Source organism: Bicyclus anynana, chromosome 27 (genome assembly GCF_947172395.1).
Source record: "Bicyclus anynana chromosome 27, ilBicAnyn1.1, whole genome shotgun sequence".
NCBI lineage: Eukaryota > Metazoa > Arthropoda > Insecta > Lepidoptera > Nymphalidae > Bicyclus > Bicyclus anynana.
Window position 1 is genome coordinate 1,094,397 of NC_069109.1, and position 22,389 is coordinate 1,116,785.

Here is a 22,389-nt window from a genome sequence, read left to right on the forward strand (position 1 = left end):
AAGAAACTAATAATAAAAATTATAAAGATATATTCCAAGGTGTACAGAAGTGATATATAAAAGGAAAATCACGCATAAAATAATAAAATAGTTAAATATGTACAAAATACTAAGAAATATCAACATATATACTTATAATAAATCTGTAGAGAGGTCAATTCTGTATATGAAATATATTTCCAAAATAACTATCAGGGGGTGATTAGTGATCGATACTGATGCCAAAAATGCAATCAGTACAATTTTTGTCTGTGTGTCTGTATGTTCTTTATAGAAACAAAAACTACTCGACGGATTTTAACGAAACTTGGTACAATTATTCTTCATAGTCCTGAGCAGGTTATAGTATACTTTTCATCACGCTACGATCAATAGGAGCAGAGCAGTGAAGGGAAATGTTGAGAAAACGGGAGAAGTTACTCCATTTTTTAAGCTTCCGTCGCGTGTACAGCCTTAATGGTTAAAGCTATATAGAAATCATGTATGACGGAAATATTTTCCTTAAAATTATCTATAAAAACACAACAGCATATATATGTCTATCTTTTATGGTTGACTCACAATAGCACGTGTAAGTCCCGATAGCTTAGCAGTTCGGAGCTTTCTAATTATATTTGTCTACTCTTATGTTTATAACACTCATCACTCATCCCTAATAAGAAAGTTAACGTTATTATCTTTTCAATAAAAAAAGAATCATAAAAATCGGTAAAGAAACACCAAAGTTATACATGAAATGCGCTAAGCCATTGCGCGTGAATACTAATTCATGCTTTAAGGACTATAAGGAGTATTTGTGTAACGGTTGCCGCGCTCGACGCGACTCGCGGTGGGAGAAATAAAATAAAGAAGTGCTGCTTTAATGAGTAGGGTAGGGGTAGGGTAGGGGTAGGGCAGGGGTAGGGTTAGGATAGGGGTAGTTGAAAGTTTACAACGACTTTCACGCGGACGAAGTCGCGGGCGTCCGCTAGTATATAATAAACAATACGATACATATGCCATATAAAACATTTTCTGTATGTTTACAATACTTTGATCTTAATTTTTTAGTTGAATATGTGTAGGCATTCTTTCGATCAATTTTATGTTTAAGAACTCTCTTTACATGTTGCGTTGTTTTGCTAAATACAGATTATTTTACTGTTTTCAGGTAAATGCAGTAACATGGAGACTTTAAACTTGACGATGGCCCAAGGAGTGACCCCAGACGGCCTGACCGCTATACTGGAAGGCTGCAATAGGTAAATACTCTGACTCAGTGGTTAGACTGGCTTTGAGTCACAAGCTCCTGGGTTCAACTAGTCGGCCTCCGTGGCCCATTGGATTTACAAGGAGGTCCTGGGTTTCATCCCCGGCTGGACTGATTGAGGTTTTCTTAATTGGTCCGGGTCTTGCTGGTAGATAGTACTACGAGCGTTCCGGTACTATGTCGTGTAGAAACCGAAAGGGGTGTGGATTTTCATCTTACTGGTTGACAAGTTAGCCCGTTTCCATCTTAGATTGTATCATCATTTACCATCAGGTGAGATTGTGGCCGAGGGTAAGCTTGTAAAGAATCAGCGACAGTGATTGTACCATCATTTTGTGGTAGAGGAAACACATCGAGCAGGTCCCAGGACTTGTGACCTTGGGAGTTTAAGGGATCCCTTTAGAATGCATCAACACTCACCTTCCCTCGACATGTTCTCCATGGTCACACTCAACAATTTATGATCAATAATAACACAAAACATTATTGCACAAAATTACTAACGCGAGTGGCAGCGTGACGGTGTCCACGCTGCCTAACAAACAACTGAGCTTACGTCATCAAATACCCTCTTATTTATACCAACACTGATACCTCTCCTCTACAATATCATAAATGTTTAATGTTAATTCTACCCGCAATTGAGGAATTTGTAACAATGGGCCTATATTTTGTTTACAAGCTATTTCACCCGCGTGGTTCACGTTCTTGTGAAAAAAACGTGGATAATATATAGCCTATAGCCTACCTCGATAAATGGGCTATCTAACACTGAAAGAATTTTTCAAATCGGGCCAGTAGTTCCTGAGATTAGCGCGTTCGAACAAACAAACTCTTCATCATTATAATATTAGAATTCATTTTGTAGCCTGCAATCATTGAACGTGTCGTGGTGCAACCTGTCGGAGCCGAGCCTGGAGGCGCTGGTGGAGAAGCTGCCTCCGAAGCTGCAGCGGCTCAACCTGAGCGGCGCCAGGACACTCAGCGATGACAGTTAGTGACGTTATAATTATTGTTGACGCCGCGAACTTTGTAAAATGAGCGGGCAACATTGTTTCAAGCGTGCTTCGCGGGGTGAGGGGAAAGAAGGCAGGCGACCCTGATCAATTTTGTGTGGTTTTTGTCGCGGGAGAGAGGGAGGGCGACCCTGATCAATTTTGTGTGGTTTTTGTCGCGGGAGAGAGGGAGGGCGACCCTGATCAATTTTGTGTGGTTTTTGTCGCGGGAGAGAGGGAGGGCGACCCTGATCAATTTTGTGTGGTTTTTGTCGCGGGAGAGAGGGAGGGCGACCCTGATCAATTTTGTGTGGTTTTTGTCGCGGGAGAGAGGGAGGGCGACCCTGATCAATTTTGTGTGGTTTTTGTCGCGGGAGAGAGGGAGGGCGACCCTGATCAATTTTGTGTGGTTTTTGTCTCGATATGTGGACATTAAAGTGTATAGTGTGTGGAGATGGTTGGTGGTGGACTCCAAGGCGGATAATACATTTAGACACATCATTCTCGACCTCCACATATCACACATGATACTACATATAGCCCGTCAGCTAAGGTCAACCAACCTTGGTCAACTGTCAACCCTTTGACCGTAAGTAGTTCATTGCCTATCTGACCAATTCTTTGAAGGCTCTCGTTTCGCGGTGTAGCGCCGTATTTCGAGCACCCGGCCCCCCACTTTGATCAGCTGATGGGCCCCTGATCAATTGGCGCTGGAGGTTTGGCCATACTGTTACTTGACGACATAATGACAGGCTCAAAAAGGCTAGAATTCAAATCCGCTAAACTAATTGAAAAAAAAAAACCGACCAAGTGCTGGTAGCGTGTTAGGATTTCGTAGATTAAATTAAATTTTTTTAGCAATTTTAACCCTTATTTAATACCCAAAAATACCGATAATTTAATACCTACGACAAATACCAACACAAGCGGAGAAGGACACAAGGGAGTGTTAATCGATTGTTAAGGAATTCCTTAACCCTACATCTAGTGGACACAAGTCCGGGACTCAGCTCGGAGAGTTTCTCTGACACGCGATGGACCCGCCACCCGCACAAATCCTAGGAATGCTAAAATATTCGTCTCTATTATAACTTTTACAACAATAGATAAAGATTTTTTGAGCAACGAAACCCAAAAATTTAGTCATCAACCCATATTCGGCTCACTGCTGAGCTCGAGTCTCCTCTCAGAATGAGAGGGGTTAGGCCAATAGTCCACCACGCTGGCCCAATGCGGATTGGCAGACTTCACACACGCAGAGAATTAAGATAATTCTCTGGTATGCAGGTTTCCTCACGATGTTTTCCTTCACCGATTGAGACACGTGATATTTAATTTCTTAAAATGCACACAACTGAAAAGTTGGAGGTGCATGCCCCGGACCGGATTCGAACCCACAAAACAATAGATTAATTTTTTAATGGGGATGATGACTAGGTTTGAATATATTGATTTTTATGATACATTCGGGTAAATAAGGTCAATGTTAACTAATTTATACATAACAAGCAAAGATTGACTGGATATTTGCAAAATAAATAAGATTAAAAAATTTCAAAATCTAACAAAAATATTTTATCGTAATTAGATGAAAATTCATACAGTTTTAGCTTCCTTACATTAAATGTGACATTTTTTAATATTCGATCTATAAACATAAACGCAGAAATAACAAAGATATTAGTCATTTTGTTTAAACGCCCATACAAATGTAACGATCATTAATTGCCTACGACGTCATAAGTTCGTGCCATTTTGTATGGGGCGTTTTTCAGGGATCCGCGGCAGCGCCGCAAATCTGACCCTTTAAATCCCTGTAGCTCCGAAAGTAATGATCGCAGATACCCTGTTACTTTTACAAAATTGCTTTACTATTAGTATACTCTTCATTTATATACAATTTAAAAAACTGTCATCATCCCTATTCCAGTGGTGGTGACGTTGGTCGGCCGTTGTCCGAGACTGTTGGAGTTGGATCTGTCGGACTGCTCGCGGCTCGGCGTGACGGCGCTCACAGCATTGCTGACGCTCAGCCGGCTGGAGCACCTCGCGCTCAGCCGCTGCTACCTGCTGCCGCCGCACGCGTTCACGTGAGTCTCTCGCTGTGTTATGTTGCCCTGGTACTTGATGTAGTAAATGCTTAGTACGCACGATTGATGCCGTGATAGCCCAGTGGATATGACCTCTGCCTCCGATTCCGGAGGGTTTGAGTTCGAATCCGGTCCGGGGCATGCACCTCCAACTTTACAATTATGTGCATTTTAAGAAATTAAATATCACGTGTCTCAAACGGTGAAGGAAAACATCGTGAGGAAACCTGCGTGTGACGGCCTCCGTGGCGCAGTGGTATGCGCGGTGGATTTACAAAACGGAGGTCCTGGGTTCGATCCCCGGCTGGGCAGATTGAGATTTACTTAATTTGTCCAGGTCTGGCTGGTGGGAGGCTTCGGCCGTGGCTAGTTACCACCCTACCGGCAAAGACGTACCGTCAAGCGATTTAGCGTTCCGGTACGATGCCGTGTAGAAACCGAAAGGGGTGTGGATTTTCATCCTCCTCCTACCTAACAAGTAAGCCCGCTTCCATCTTAGACTGCATCATCACTTACCATCAGGTGAGATTGTAGTCAAGGGCTAACTTGTAAAGAATAAAAAAAAAAAGTGTGTAAACTCCGCCAATCCGCATTGGGCCAGCGTGGTGGACTATTGGCCTTACCCCTCTCATTCAGAGAGGAGACTCGAGCTCAGCAGTGAGCCGAATATGGGTTGATGACGACGACGACGCACGGTTGAAGACCAAGTTGGCTGAAGTCTTAGACAGCTTGGTACTCGCGCTCTTAGACCATTTAAATAACAGGACCTGCCTCGCTAACCGTTACCCCTCTGGTAATCAATGATCTAACGCGTTTATAAAAACTGTTGCTGTAGAATCGATGTTTCATTGTTGTAATCGTTTTCGTCGTGTAAAGAGCTCCCTAAAAATGCCAGTTTGTGTAGTTGAATGGCATAAAAAACAGCCAAAACCTTGTTTCTATCTTAATTTTATCATATTTGTAATAATGTTGTTGCTGCAATGATAATGAGTGTTGGCTGTTGTTGTAGCAATGATAATGAGTGTTGGCTGTTGTTGTAGCAATGTTAATGAATGTTGGCTGTTGTTGCAGCAATGTTAATGAGTGATGGCTGTTGTTGCAGCAATGTTAATGAGTGATGGCTGTTGTTGCAGCAATGTTAATGAATGTTGGCTGTTGTTGCAGCCATGTTAATGAGTGATGGCTGTTGTTGCAGCAATGTTAATGAGTGTTGGCTGTTGTTGCAGCAAGTTGAGCAGCATGTCGTCGCTGCAGTACCTGGAGGTGTGGGGCATGCTGCCCACCTCCTCCACCAACGCGCTGCGAGCCGCTCTGCCAGCTATACAGATCAACCAGTTCATGTTCAGGTAATTCATTACCAGCGGCGAAGAGTTCATAGAAGTCGATTCCCGGCTGGTTACCTTTTCAAAAATCCATATGTACATGGCCTAAACCCTCTCATTCTGAAAGGAGGCTCGAGCTCAGCAGTGAGCCGAATATGGGTTGATAACAGTCAACATATATATATACTTGGGATTTTTTTGTAGGAATTCTCAGTCCAGAGCCCATTAAACATTATAACATTAAAATCTGATTGTAGCCGTTAATTTATTTGTACTCTAAACACCAACCCACATTGTAGTAGCGTGGTGGGTGAAAGCTAGCGTATTCACTATTTTGGTTTTTATTATAAACCTATTAAAATAACCATCAAATCAATTGATAAAGTGTCATCTACCTACTGTGTGATATCCACCAGTAAGCACCGGATGACATTTTTTTTTTACATAGAATTTCCTAGAATATTTATAGAATTTCAAAGATAAGAATAAGCTTGCTGCATAATAACTCACTATATTTGACATATGCTAGTTGACATACGAAAATGATTTTCTATGTACTTAAAATGTGTTTACTGGTTGTATATAATACATTCAAGTAGGTGACATTTCGCAACAGATTTGATGATTATTTTAATTGGTTGATAATAAATCCCAAAAATTTTTAATAAAAAAAATTCAACCGACTTCAAAAACATAAAACAAACTAAAAAGCGAAAAATAACATCATACTAAGTTCTATATATCATGTTATGGTCTAACCTCAGACCAATTATTGTATAGGACCTGCCTCGCTAGACTTCATTTCTGTCAAAGTATATGATCAACGATCTAATGCGATTATAAAAACTGTCTCTATAGAATTGATGTTAAATAGTTGTAATCGTGTTCGTCGATTAAAGAGCTTCGGAAAAATACCTTTTTGTGTAATTGATTGTTTAAAAAACGGACAAAAACTTCTAGTTTAGTATAAGATATATACCAAATCTAAGCTCGTTTTCTTCAGAAAATGACAGACAATTTTGTTCGTGACTATGAGTGCAATACAGGTCCTTCTATAATTGGTCTGAGGTTCTAACTGATGATCAGTTTAAAGGCGGTGCTAGTCCAATGATGTATTAATTCAAGCCATGTAAGAATATCATAAAGATTTAGGTTTTTTAGACAGTGTTCTTTCATGTAGTTTTTTCAGAAACGACTTATATTAACACAACACCAGTTTAGCACCGCCTTCAAACTGATCATAAGTTAGAACTATAATAGATATGAATCGGTCCAGGCGTCTTCGAGTAACATATATACAGACGAATTGAGAAGTGCTTTTTTTGAAGTCGGTTAAAAATATTTTAATTTTTATTTATTTATTTATACTTTATTGCACAAAACAAAAACAATAACAAAGAAAACAAAAGAAAACATAAATAATAAGTATGTGCAAAGGCGGTCTTATTGCTTATAGCAATATCTACCAGACAACCTTTGGATAAAGGAATTAATGTAATTAGATGCGGGATAGTGCAACAAAAAGAAAAATTATCTATATATATAAAAATGAATTGCTGTTCGTTAGCCTCGCTAAAACTCGAGAACGGCTTAACGGATTTATCTTAGCTTGGTCTTGAAATGTTCGTGGAGGTATAGGGAAGGTTTAAAAGGTGAGAAAAAATCAAATAATTTCCAGGAAAACCCTAAAAACTGCCCTTTTCTATTTCCCATACAAACGTTTAAGAGTCAAGCGGTAGGGGTAGGGTAGGGGTAGGGTGCACTTATGTCAAAACGAAGCTTGACCGGGTCCGCTAGTATAATAAATAAAAATAGTACATTTATATATACTACATGTATAAATATAAAATAGTGAAATAGGTCTGAGGGTAGTCCGCTAAAATGACTAACAATGACAATTTGTTCGCAGCGCCATCTCTCGGCCGACGGTTGGCACTCGACGAACTTCCATATGGGGCCTGAGGACACGAGACTGAATACTATATACTACCAATATATTATATGTACATAATTTATTATTAGTTTATAATTTTATTAAAATAAATAAAAGTATAATTAATTCGTTAATAATGTTTTATTCTTAAAAATTATATGGCATATTGTTCCCCAATCTCAGTGGTATCAACATTCATTATTTATGTTATGTTATGTTAATGAGTGTTGGAGGAATCAGTATCAGAGTATCAGTGTTGGTATAAATAAGAGGGTATTTGATGATTTGAGCTCAGTTGTTTGTTAGGCAGCGTAGACACCGTCAGGCTGCCAGTCGCGTTAGTTACCATGACCAAGAAAGAGAATCACTTGAACGAAGTCCAACTCCCGGACCAGTGATGTAAAACAACAAATAAGTATGTTGTTAATTAAAAAGATAGATGAGGGAAATTAAAAAAAATACAATAATTTATTAAAATATTTTATTTAATGTTTATATACATAACTAATAACTGTATCATAATTCGATGGACAAGATTTTCAGCGATATAAAATTACAAGCTGATTCAGCAAACGTTTCGTATAAAATTCGGAATTAAAAAATTAAGGATTAATCGAGAAATAAACTTACCAACCTATTGTCATAAACATTACATACAAAATACACAAAAATAATCAGTACACAAATACCGTGACACGAAAGGAGATGGTCCAAAATTGTATGGAGCCCAGGTCTAGTCATTGTACCCTAGCGAAAATAAAAGAAAATATTTTTTTGACTATTTTTGATTATACAAATCTACGAATTTACTTTAATTCTTTCGAAATAATATTCATTATCTCCCAAGAAATGTAACACTAATATGGGTAATAATGGCGGATAGATGACGTTTTCAATGCAGTAGTCGATTTGACGTTAGGTGTCAATTGTCATGTCATAGATGCTTTAAAGGCGCCATCTTGATATAACTCAAAAACTTAGGTTTTAATTTCACGTATTTCTTTTTATTTAGTTAGATTTATTCTCTTGTTTAGATTTTAATAAAAACCTTATATTTTTTAAATTTTAATGATATGGTGTACAAGAGTGGACATGAATTGAAACATCTCCTTTATATATATAAGATAGATAGATAACTTAAAAAACATTAAATTCTTTGGACATTACATATTTCAATATTTACGAAATAAACATTCAATTTCCGGAAGACAAATTGGCTTTTGATGTAAAAAATTTGAAGAATTTACATTAGGTGGATCACATGTCAACACCACTGGACACTTTACTATGAATCTACATACTGTACGATATCTAGGTAAGCATCGGATGACATTTGTTACATGGATCAGATAGTGAATTAGCCTGCTTGGACACTTAACTATAACAACTAAACAGTCATCCGAAAATGGAATGTCTATTCTGTATTAAAAAAGACAACCTTCTCCTGATTAATGTATTAAAAGTTTTTAAATTTTGACTTCGTTATAGGAGGTATATAGTCATAATCTGCTAAAAATGTCCTAATTTGCTTCGCTTCTACTTTGACCTTGAGTCCATCATCTTTTGCATTCCCATTATCTTCATGTTTAAGTTTTCCATCATTTTTGACCCAATCACTGTTATTATCATAATCTGCACCATACGCATTATTAAAACTATCGGAAAAATCATTTTCTTTATTCCAAACCCACTTTTCCATTTCCCCCACCCATCTATTCACAGCCAATGATGTCTCCCTAATAGATTTAATTTTCAAATTATTGAAAACATCACTCAAATCTATTTCTATTGTAGAATTATCAGATTTCTCCAAATAATTCTCTAATCGTATCAAAACTTTATCATCCCAAGGTTCCAAAGTGAGCAAATGCAACCCCAAAGGCAAAGGTTTGATACCTTTGAAACAATTATTTAAATTTATCCACGTCTCATATGGAACGTTTTCTGCATTAGAAACAAAAACAACTGGTTTTAAATGATTTGCAATAACATATTTCCTTTCTAGAATCAATTCTTCGTCATTTTTTGGATCAATATTTAGTATTCTATGAACACCGCGAATAACTAAACCTACACCATTGGCTGTTTCATTAAGAGCTTCACCCACACCAAAAGCATCATCATGTAGTAATCGTCTATGAACCATTACTTCCAATTCACCATTATTTAACGATGTAGCACCAACTGATCTATCAGTTAAAATCGCTATTCTATTATTATTGTCTTCAATTGCAATTTCATTTGTAACTGGATAGTAATTCCCTGCAATCGGTTCTGCTAAAGTTAAATTCCAATCTGATCTTTTGTTTAAAATACGTTTTAACAGTTGTCTACCATTAGAATCTGTGTAAAAAACATCTTTATTATTAACATCAGTTTCATATCTAACTATATATTCTTTTCCGACATTATCATTTATATTTATAGGTCCTATAACAAAATCGTGTTCTACGAAATTTAAATCTTTATACAATCTAAGTGTTGTGAAGGCATTTTCATTTGTAGTAGCTCTGACTTCGTATACAACATTTCCTTTTATTGTGCCATTGTTTTTGTATGCAATTTTGTATGGGTCTTTCGTTTTTGGTCTGAATATGTAAGCCCCTGATGACCTTAGGGTTGTATTGGTGTTGTCGCCATAGCAACCGGTCCAATAGGAGAATTGAATTTTCAGGTTAGTGGTCCGATCTGGTAGGATCATGTGAGTTATTTGACCTGTTTCATTATCTATGCGGAGTTTCATAAACTGAAAAAAAAGAAACGCACACGTTTTTTAATCAAGGACTGCAATTTGATGTAAGTGATAGATGTGGGCTAATTTCAAAGATTTTATACTATACATTTTATGTCTACAAAATCACCGCAAAAAGCGTGATCTAAATTTAGCATTTCGACATTGTAGACAATATTTAGGTACTAAATGAAATTAAGACAATTAGCCATTTTTGACCGCCTCAGTTCTGACGTACTAGTGACATATTTGTAGTATAAAATCTTTGGCCAATTTAGAATAAAAAAATAAACGTATGAAACAAGAAGTGTGCTATTTAGAATAGTAAATAGCCCACCTCTTGGTTAGTCTATGTGGCTATGAATCATACGGTCCTACGGTTCAGGTCTGGCTGGTGGGAGGCTTCGGCCGTGGCTAGTAACCACCAAACTAGCAAAGACGTACCAGCAAGTGATTTTAGAAACCGAAAGGAGTGTGAATTTTTATCCTTCTCCTAACAAGTTAGTCGGCTTCCTTCTTAGATTGCATCATCACTTACCATCAGGTGAGATTGTGGTCAAAGGCTAATTAAATTAGTTCGAAATCTGTAGAAACTTTTTTACACTGGATTACTATCAAGTTATTTTTTTGTGAGCATCAGCCATCTGGATGAGAAGATCAACTTTTTTATTTACGAAAATTCCAGATTCTGGTAGCTAAGTAACCAGGAAATAAAAATTTCTGAGCGTCGAAACGAGATAATATACCACGCAATTTGTAGAACATTGTGACTTAAATTGTATAACTATTAATTAAGCAACAGAAAAAAAAACATCTGGTTAGTAACAACTTTTGGTAAACTACCCTCCTACCAACTTGTTATTAAAAGTTAACTTTAAGTTGCTACTATGATGTTTTTTTCATCAAAATGAAATGGGACCAATCTGGAAATATACTCTATCAAAAAAAAAAATCAAAATTGTTTTATAAATGACAAAGTTATTATAACAAACATTAAAAAAAATTACATTACCTCATTCTCCAAATAAAACTCGTCGTATCTCTCAACAACTCTCGGCTCATCAGACAGCATTCTCATTTCATCCTCACTCAGACTCGGATAACTCCATCTCCTGTCAAAACTCCTTCCTTCCCCACTCTTACCACCATAAACTTCCTTTATAATCCTCTCAAACTCCCCCACCCCATAATCAGTAATTTTTTTATCCTTCAACAAATCAATATCAATTTCCTTAACAACATTCACTTTCCCGTCAATATTGTTACCGTAATTCACCAATATTGGTATATTATCAATATTACTCGAATATTTATCCGGTAATACACTATCTCGTATTGGGAAATAACTGTTTTTAATGTCAACATCCTCTATATTCTGTATATCTATATTGGTTTTGTCTCGAATATTTTTCCAGTAATCACTAATATTTGTGTAGTAATCATTTTTGCGCGTGTCCCTTTTCCTTTTTTGGTTGATTTTCTTAACGAAAAACGATTTGACACCCATTGCATGTAATTTAGCTATAAACACAATTTCGTGGGTTGCCTCGGATTTCCTCGTGGGTATGTTTTTAACAGCTTCAGGTATATCCACTAGTTGGGAATCTATTTTCTCAGCTGCAAAAAAAGACACATTTTTTCCAAAATCAAATCAAATAAGATGATGATGATATTGGTGATGAATGATGATTGATGAAGATGATTATTAGTGGCGAGATTGACGATGATGAATGAGTACGATGAAAGATAAGATTGATGATGATGAATGATGAGATTGATGACGATGAATGATGATGATGATTATGATAAATGGTGAGATTGATGATGATTAATGATGAGATTGATGAATTGATGATGATGATGATGATTATTAGCGGTGAGATTGATGACGATGAATGATGATGATGATTATGATAAATGGTGAGATTGATGATGATTAATGATGAGATTGATGAATTGATGATGATGATGATGATTATTAGCGGTGAGATTGATGACGATGAATGATGATGATGATTATGATAAATGGTGAGATTGATGATGATGATGATTAATGGTGAGATTGATGAATTGATGATGATTAATGGTGAGATTGAAGATGATGAATGATGAGATTGATGATTATGATGATGATGATTATTAATGGCGAGATTGATGAATTGATGATGATGATGATGATGATGATTGATGATGATGAATGATGAGATTGATGATGATGATGATTAATGGTGAGATTGAAGATGATGAATGATGAGATTGATGATTATGATGATGATGATTATTAATGGCGAGATTGATGAATTGATGATGATGATGATGATGATGATTGATGATGATGAATGATGAGATTGATGATGATGATGATTAATGGTGAGATTGAAGATGATGAATGATGAGATTGATGAATTGATGATGATGATGATGATGATGATTGATGATGATGAATGATGAGATTGATGATGATGATGATTAATGGTGAGATTGATGAATGAAGAACGATGATGCATTGAAATAAATTTAATGTTCTTACCGTTGGGCGCAAAAACTTCATATTTTCCGAATTTGACAGGAATTCTGATGGGCTCTTTAGTGTCCCACGCTAAAGGGTTGTAAATGGTCACCTAAAATACAAATCATTGATTAAAAACTCATTTAATATTAATAATATATATTGTAGGAAATAATAGTCTGAGACGGATATGACGTCGCTCGATCTCGTGTAGGCTCGTGCCGACGATAGGTGGCGCGACTTGTTTCCGTAAAGAGTAGGGAGTTAGAGAGGGGTAGCGATCGGGCGGGATTACGTCTTGCGATGTAAGGCGCTCGCCGTACAGTCGGTTTGTCTTGACAAATTTTGTGTATCATAACCTTTGTTCGACATTGGTTTTCTTATTTTTGTAATCCACTTCCGAGTTTTCTAAAAATATTGTATATTTACGTAAAAACTATCTAGTATTTATATACATAGTAATATTATAAATGCGAAAGGAAGTCTGGAATAGTCAATAGGTCAAAAGATGAAAAGAATAGAATTAGAATTATTTTTTTCTTTTTGTTTTGTATAATTTACCTAATATTTTAATATAGTTTATATAATTAATATTAATAATAAAGTATTTAATTTATTTATTTACGTTATAATATGCTATTGTTTCAAAATTGTACAGTAATTTATTAATTTTACATTATTTTTGACATTTAATCTTCTTTATAAATTTGACATATAATTGGTTAAGTGTTGACATTATAATTATACAAAATTGTGTTTGTGTTTTATTTTTTTTTTTAATATGTGTATTGTTGGTGTGCTTTTTATAAATAAATAGAATTATACTCTGGCTTAAAAACATAGAATTAAAAACTTTTTATCCCGAAAAAAATCATGAATGCTGCGGGATTTGTGAAAAACTGAACTTTCTGTAAATAATGAAACACTTTACCACGAACTGGTTAGTGGTCTCCGAGACAGCACAGCTGGACTCGTTGAGTCGACATCGCTCGTAAGCGAACAGCGGCGGCTCGCTCGCGTCGTCTTGAGCGAGCTTGCTGTGGACAGACGGACTTACTCATATACATCATTGTCATACTTAAACAACGATATATTATACTATAGATAGGGAACTAGCGCATCACAACTGAGGTGGACAAATGTGTACAATTGTCTTTTTTTTATTCTTTACAAGTTAGCCCTTGACTACACCTCTCATCTCACCTGATGGTAAGTGATGATGCAGTCTAAGATGGAAATGGGCTAACTTGTTAGGAGGAAATCCTCATATCCGCGCATACCAAATATTGTCTACAATGTCAAATTGTGTGTTTGAGAAGTGTAAAAACTATATATACACAAATATATAATGTAAGTAAATACAAAATAGTGCATGTGTGCGCTCAGTGGAGTCGCTAAATTCAGATCACTTTCTGCGGTGATTTTGTAGGCGCGTAACATATCTATAGTATAAAAAATCATTGGTCATATACCATGAAAAAAAAATGGTTACACAACACACTTGGTTACAGAAAATTAGTAATTCTTTTAAAGATAATTGGATACGTTTTTATAATAAAAGTTGTAATGTTTAAATAAACACATTATTATAAAAGCGAGCTACTAGGAAAGTCTTAAATAGTCTTAAAGTGTTAATGATAATAATATAAAATACTAGCGCACGCCTGCGACTTCGTCCGCGTGAAACTCGAAGTAAACTGTCAACTACAAATATTCTTTAAAAAAAAAGATATGGCAAATATTATTTTTAAAAAAAAAATCGTCCCTCACTCAACGAAAAGTACCAGGAGAGCATAGCTACATATGAGTTGTTTAAAAAAAAAGATATGGCAAATATTCTTTTTTTTTTTAAAAAAAAAGGATATGGCAAATATTCTTTTTTTTTAAAAAAAAAAGAATCGCTCCTCACTCGAACGCCTGCCGAAAAGTACCAGGAGAGCATAGCTACATAGGAGTCACTCACTTGAACGCCTGTCGCGCGATGATGGTCGCGTCCTCTATGGCCGAGTTGAGTAGCCTCTCATAGTCATGCGCCACGTGCTGCTTCTCCGTGCCGGTGATCGCGTCGTGATGCTGCATCACACCTGCGGGATAGTCATCATCATCATCATAACATCATCCATCATCATGGTCATCATTAACAACTACTTCCACAATATCTTTATTTTAACTAACTATGTTAATGTATGTGCCATGATAGCCTAGTGGATATGACCTCTGCGTCTGCTTCCGGAGGGTGTGGGTTCGAATCCGGTCCAGGGCATGCACCTCCAACTTTTCAGTTGTATGCAATTGTTTTCTGTGAGAGAAATACATCGTGAGGAAACCTGCATACCTGAGAATTGAATTTGAAAAAAAAACAATGCGTGTGTGAAGTCTGTTTAAAGTGAAGTCTAATTAATGAAAGGTAAAAATAATTAATTAATTATCCCAAAGGTAAACGTAAATAAATATTCTAAATGTAAATACAATTAATGATACTAAAGGTTATTTAGTGTAGGAAACAGTAGTCTGAGAGGAATATGACATTTCGTCTCGTGTTGGCTCGTGCCGACGCTAGGTGGCGCGACTTGTTTCCGTAAAGAGTAGGGAGTTAGAGAGGGGCTACCACGGCATTAATTGTATAAACGTATTAATCTGAATTATATTTATTATCATTAATTATATTTACCTTTAGAATAATTATTTATGTTTACCTTTGGTATAATTAATTAATCATTTTTACCTTTCATTAATTCAAACTTACCCATGGCGCTCTTGAGTTCATTTAGTACAAATTCGTTGTGCTGTTCCAGGTTTGCCATAACTTGCAGGTGCTTCACCATCTGACACAAATAACATTTAAAATTAAAATAACATATTATAACTCCTCACTGTGACATTTTTGCAGATAATTGGGCCAAATTGTGCAGGGATATCTTGCAATTTTTTATTTTATAATTATTGTAATTGTTATTTTAGTTAAGATTATTAAGAGCTATTTCTGTACATGTCATTCGTTTTTTGTTTACTTTTTCTTATTTTTGTTTATTTTTACTGTGGCGTTTTGTTCTTTTTAATTTTTATGTACATTTTTAATTCGTGTAAATGGATTTGTCCGTACTAATTAATAATGAATGACATGTAAATAATTGACAATTCTAATATTAGTAAATAAAAATTATAATAATGTACTCGGCTTGCACGCCTATGAGGCAGATTGAGTATGAACAATAAAATGTAACAATATCTGTATATGACCACATTCTGGCAATAAATTGTTTATGATTTAATAAAATAATCTTTTCGACATAAAAATGGAGACTTCAAAGACATATTTCAGTTATTTCGATTTTAACTTAAAAAGTATTAAACCAGTTTTTATGAAAATGAAATAAGACCAATCTGTCAAAAAAAAAGTATTTTCAATTTTCTAAATAACTTAATAAATTACGACGTTATGAGGCAACAAACATTGAAAAAAAAACATATGGCTCAGGTCCATGTTTTTTTTAATCTTTACAAGTTAGCCCTTGACTACAATCTCACCTGGTGGTGAGTGCAATCTAAGATAAAAATGGGTTAACTGTTTAGAAGGAAGATGAAAATCCACACTCTTAAATCGCTTGGCGCTACGTCTTTGCCGGTAGGATGGTAACTAGCCACGGCCGAAGCCTCCCAGCTAAACATGGACCAATTAAGAAAACCTCAATCGGCTAATACCACTGCGCCACGGAGGAGATGATGATGATATGAATGTGTATTGAAGTATTAGAATGGTATGCAAATGTTACCTGTAAGTAACCATTCCCCTGTCGCTCGAAGTATTTGGTGGTAGGCCTCGAAGTGAAGTAACCGGTCCAGTACGCTGTGGGATCGCTCGCGTAAGGAAAGAAATCGTCCTGTTTCGTGGGTAGTGTTGGACTGAAATACATACATATTGTGATTTTGGCGAAATAAAAGCCTTGATAAAAGAATATCCTACTAATATTATAAACGCGAAAGTTTGTAAAGATGTTTGTTACTCTTTAACGCCGCAACTACTAAAGCGATTTGGCTGAAATTTAAAAGGAAGATAGATAATACCTATTTATCCCGGAAAAATCCATGATTCCCGAGAGATTTGTAAAAAACTAAATTACACGCGGACGAAGTCGCGGGCGTGCGCTAGTTATGGAAATAAAAGGCAATAGAATTAAATTATAAGAGTACTAGCGGACGATATCATCCGTGAGGAATTAAGTTTTTCGCATATCTCGCGAAAACTATGGATTTTTTCGAGATAAAAAGTAGTAAAATCTATTTCCATTGCAAAATTTCAACCAAATCGCTTCAGTAGTAGCGGCGTTCAAACTAACAAACATCCAAACAAACTTTCGCAATCTTAGTATTAGTAGGATGAAGCTTATAAATTAAATTTAACATAGAATAATATTACTAGTATGTGAAAATAATGTGAACATTTAAGTTTCAATTTCATAATAAAGGATTTCACATTATGTCAATTTCTACATAAAATTAGGATTCTTACAATTACATTTTTTTTACTGACGCCGCGCGGTTTCACTCGCGTGGTTCCCGTTCCCGTAGGAATACGGGGATAATATATAGCCTATAGCCTTCCTCGATAAATGGGCTATCTTACAATGAAAGAATTTTTCAAATCAGACTAGTAATTCCTGAGATACAAACAAACTCTTCAGCTTTATAATATTAGTATAGATTAAAAACAACGACTTTCAATTCAATGTTGCATTAATGAAAGTTGACAAGCTGTTGTCCGCTAACACTAATATTATAGAGGTAAAGTTTGTGACTTTGTGTAGGGATAATCTCTGAACTGAACCGATTTTGAAAATTCAATATCGGTCCAGATCAAAATCGAAGCCCCTTTTATTGTAAGTGACGTTGCCTACATTTTGTTCCCGTATTCCCGCGTGAACAGGTACTAAACGTGTGAAATCACGGGGCGGCAGCTAGTATCACACTAAAACATATTCTTAAGCTAAATGTATAAAATATATGCTTACTTGGCGTCTTTAACGGCTTTCAAATAACAATCAGGTGTGGAATAAAATAGTTTTATATTAAGACCGTCCTTCGCTGCCTTCATGTTTGTGTATCTGTAACATTTAAAGGGTTAATTGAATTTTACCTGACAGTTAACCAATTTTACCTGACAGTTAACCAATTTTACCTGACATTAAACCAATTTTACCAAACAGTTAACCAATTTTACCTGTCTGTTAACCAATTTTACCTGACAGTAAACCAATTTTACCAAACAGTTAACCAATTTTACCTGTCTGTTAACCAATTTTACCCGTTCATATCAATAAGTATTTTAACAAAAAAATATTGTTATTAACAAAAAACTTCAGTAACCATTATGAAAATTAATGAATTTGAATAACAAAAGTATAATTATTATTACATCTGATACGAATTAAATAAACAGTTTACAACTAGGCAACCTTCGGTTTAGGAAAACTTAAGGACATCAGCAGGTGGCGTAAAACAAAAATAACCATAGTATTAGTAATACACATACATACAAATGATTTACATCCTAATACATAAATAATATTACACAAATACCTACAATAATGAATAAAATACATATCAAAATATACTAATAAATACCTTATATTGAAAAGAAATAATATATACAGATCGTCTTTACTGCACCAGATAATGAGACTTTACGGCATTTTTAAAAATGTCCAGTGTCTTTAATTGCCGTATATTTAAAGTTACGTTAATAGGGTCAATGTCCTTTAAAACCTCAAAACGAGATTTCGTGATAAGTTGATTTTGAAGACAACAAATTCAAAAGATAAGTTAAGAAAAGGCCACACTTTTGACAGCTATCTAACCTGTAATCCAACATAATCTAATCTAACATAACTTGTACTTTAAGATGGAAATCTGATAGAAATGGCCAACTTAAATATATTGACGGCCTCCGTGAATTTACAAGACGGAGGTTCGATCCCCGGCTGGGCAGATTGAGATTTTCTTAATTGGTCCAGGTCTGGCTGGTGGAAGACTTCGGCCGTGGCTAGTTACCACCCTACAGCAAAAACGTATCGCCAAGCGATTTAGCGTTCCGGTACGATGTCGTGTAGAAACCGAAAGGGTTGAGGATTTTCATCCTCCTCGTAACAATTTAGCCCGCTTCCATCTTAGACTGCCATCAGGGGAGATTGTAGTCGAGGGCTAACTTGTAAAGAATAAAAATAAATGCTATTGGTGCTACATATAAGCTGCTATATGCTAATATGCAACTGCTGCTATATGCTATTGCCGCTGTATGCTATATATAAGAGGCAGGGTATTTATCTTTAAGCAAGGAATTGCTGTCAAAAATGACGTATAGATTTCAATATGATTTGTACGAAGAATTATTTATACGGACTCCTCGGTGGAAAAGTTCGAAACTTGCATTTGTCAGTTTTCTTACGACGAAGAAGCTGTCATGTAGTACAAAAGCCTTAATAAGTTGAGTGAGTCGTGTTAATATTATGAACTATTTTGTGCTAATAATGACATGTTTCAAATGAATAACATATAGTCTAAGATGCGGCATTAGAAATATATACCCTCATCAGCTATTTATTAATGATGAGAAATAAATTATAGATAATATTCACAGTGACACATTGCAAATAGGTTGCCTAGTTAAATTGCGGCCAAACTTTGCATTTTTCAAACAAAATGTAGTTAAAGCGTGAACTAGAACTTCTGAGGCAACTTAATACAGTTAAATTAAGCATAAAATAAGCTTTAGCTTTCATTTGTCATATTAGACGACTAAATAACTGAGAAGATTATATATATAACATTACTTAACTGTTTATATCTGGCAACCCCACAGTTGTAGTGTCAAAGGCAACATTTACGTTTTCAATTCCGTTGGGTATATTCTTTTAATTATAGTGTACGATTTTTTGTAATTATCAATGAGGAAAATAGATTAGATAAATTCAATAAAAAAAACATCTTTTATTACTTAACTACACTTTTACTTACTTTTATTACATCTTTTATTACTTAACTAGGCAACCTATGTGCAATGTGACAATGTGAATATTGTTCATCATTATTTTTTATTCCAAATAAATAACAAATGAGGGCATACATTTCTTATGCTGGTTCTCGTACTATAAAACTGTCAGTGATTTGTAAAGTTGACTCACTCAATAAGTTTGTCGAGGTTTTTGAACCACATCCCAGCTTCCTGGTACTGGAAGTCATCTCCCATCGTGACGAGGATATTGTCAGTCCGGTACGCGACTGACATCTGTAGGGATTTGCCTATGAACGCGGACACCTAATGCAAAGGAAAAAGAAGTCTATACTAATATTATAAAGCTGAAGAGTTTGTTTGTTTGAACGCTCAAAATCTCAAGAACTACTGGTCCGATTTGAAAAATTCTTTCAGTGTTAGATAGAAGTCAGGAAAACGGGGATAGTATATGGCCTATAGCCTTCCTCGATAAATGGGTATCGAGGAAGGCTATAGGTCATATACTATCCCCGTTTTCCTGCGGAAACGGGAACCACGCGGGTGAAACTGCGCGGCGTCAACAATACAACGGCGTAACATGTATAATTTTAGATTTATTGTTTTAAAATTGTAATTAATTAATTAAATAATAACAATTCATCGATATAACTGTACAAAACATCTGTATTTATGATTATGACAATGCATGGATTATGATTATCTAACAGAATAGTTAAGTAATATATTGTTTTAAAAATTGTGACTGATTAATAATAACAATTAATACCTACTTTAAGTTAAATTAATTGTAAAATATTGTGAAGAAGAGAAAATAAAAGGTTATTAATGGCGCTCATTTAGTAATGGCGATCTTTTTGTCATTTGTGTAAGGCGCTGTAAATTTTAGTTCAGGTTATAGCCGCGGGACTTCTATCGTGGCGCGGAGTCTAGTTGTCGAAGCGTTAGCGTTTGTAGAAAGAGATTCGTACCAAGAAGAAGAGAATCGACGTGCCACATGGTGAGGTGAAGGGTTGCAGCGATTGCGATTGTACCATCATTTTGTGGTAGAGGAAACACATCAAGTAGGTCCAAGGACTTGTGACCTTGGGAGTAGGTTTAAGGGGTCCTTTCTAAGTAGCCAAAACTCACCTTCCCTGCCCGATATATTCTCCATGCCCAAGAAACAATCACTAAAGCGACTGGCAGCGTGACGGTGTCTATTTTAGAATTTAAACTATCTTGAGTGTTATTCATATTAATTGATTGTGAAACACGACTAAAACTCACGTGATATTAGGTTGGAGTTTGCCTGACTACTTTCGTAGCCATACGGGGCCCTTAGTCATGAGGCTGGTTCTTGCAATGCGGCACGATCGAAACTGCGAGGCGGCGGCGCGACGCGCGGCCGCTCGCATCGCGCGCTGGGAGAGGAGTTGGGTGGTGGAGAGTGAAGGTTCCGTTACATCCTCCGACGGTTCATTAATGTCATCTTTATTAAACTCGTCTTCTTGTAAGAAACGGTATCTACGCTGCCTAACAATCAACTGATATCAAGTCATCAAATACCCTCTTATTTATACCAACAATGATACCTCCCCTATACAATAACATAAATAATGAATGTTAATGCCACCTATAATCGAAGAACTTGCAACATAAGGCCCCAGTACTGCGTGCATGCAACATGCGCAAGTCAATGCATTGTGCGACTCACTCTATAAGCTTGTCCAAGTTTTTGAAATCCATACCAGCGTCTTGGTAAAAAAAGTCTTCTCCCATTGTGACCAAAATGTTATTAGTCGAGTAACCTTTAGACATGTTCCTACATATGTCCAAGAAATCTTTTACCTTAGAAACAAATGAAAGCTATTTAAAGAAAAAGCAGACAAGTGCGAATCTGATTCGCCCAGCGAGGGTTCTGTACCTACTACGTAGGATCATTATGAATAGTTAAAGAATAGAATTGCGCAGTTTTTGTTGCGAGCTTTTTAAAATTATATCTACAGACTCAGGCGTCGTAGAATAGGGATGATGACTAATCAATATATTCAATATTGATTTTAATGATACATTCGGGTAAATAAGGTCAATGTTAACTAATTTATACATAAAAAGCAAAGATTGTCTGGATATTTGCAAAATAAATAAGATTATAAAATTTTTTTTTTATCGTAATTAGATCAAAATTCATACAGTTTTAGCTTCCTTCCATTAAATGTGACATTTTTCAATAAATGCACTATAAACATAAACGCACAAATAACAAAGATATTAGTAATTTTGTTTGAACGCCCATACAAACCTAACGATCAGCGAGCCAACGACGTCACTAAATCGTGCCATTTTGTATGGGGCGTTTTTCAGGGATCCGCGGCAGCGCCGCAAATCTGACCCTTTAAATCCCTGTAGCTCCGAAAGTAATGATCGCAGATACCCTGTTACTTTTACAAAATTGCTTTACTATTAGCATACTCTTAATTTATATACAATTTAAAGAACTGTCATCATCCCTATTCATCTGAAACGATGTTCACTGGTAAAGTGCCCAGAAGGCTGGCAGTATTGGCACATT

General features: G+C 35.9%; 2 protein-coding genes across 4 annotated transcripts in view; one reads left to right on the forward strand and one right to left on the reverse strand.

Moving 5' to 3' along the window:
- Window positions 1-7,726, forward strand: part of LOC112049566 (S-phase kinase-associated protein 2) — a gene marked incomplete in the record, with an annotated part of 12,707 nt that extends 4,981 nt beyond the window's left edge. Inside the window, 5 exon segments of the mRNA XM_052890294.1 lie at window positions 1,151-1,241; window positions 2,118-2,242; window positions 4,175-4,334; window positions 5,561-5,680; window positions 7,566-7,726. Coding sequence (XP_052746254.1) covers window positions 1,151-1,241; window positions 2,118-2,242; window positions 4,175-4,334; window positions 5,561-5,680; window positions 7,566-7,632 — 563 coding nt within the window.
- A 330-nt stretch (window positions 7,727-8,056) lies between these two features.
- Window positions 8,057-22,389, reverse strand: part of LOC112049567 (lysosomal alpha-mannosidase) — a 59,068-nt gene continuing 44,735 nt past the window's right edge. For 2 of the 3 annotated variants that reach the window (XM_052890279.1, XM_052890281.1), the window contains 9 exons: window positions 20,008-20,141; window positions 17,839-17,931; window positions 16,603-16,732; window positions 15,576-15,654; window positions 14,793-14,913; window positions 13,761-13,866; window positions 12,851-12,941; window positions 11,333-11,937; window positions 8,057-10,335 (listed from right to left, as the gene is read on the reverse strand). In XM_052890279.1, the coding sequence (XP_052746239.1) occupies window positions 9,046-10,335; window positions 11,333-11,937; window positions 12,851-12,941; window positions 13,761-13,866; window positions 14,793-14,913; window positions 15,576-15,654; window positions 16,603-16,732; window positions 17,839-17,931; window positions 20,008-20,141 (2,649 nt within the window). In that variant the 3' untranslated portion in view covers window positions 8,057-9,045. Of the gene's footprint in view, window positions 10,336-11,332; window positions 11,938-12,850; window positions 12,942-13,760; window positions 13,867-14,792; window positions 14,914-15,575; window positions 15,655-16,602; window positions 16,733-17,838; window positions 17,932-20,007; window positions 20,142-21,531; window positions 21,666-22,389 lie in introns of all 3 variants that reach the window. The other variant, XM_052890280.1, reaches the window with a different exon arrangement.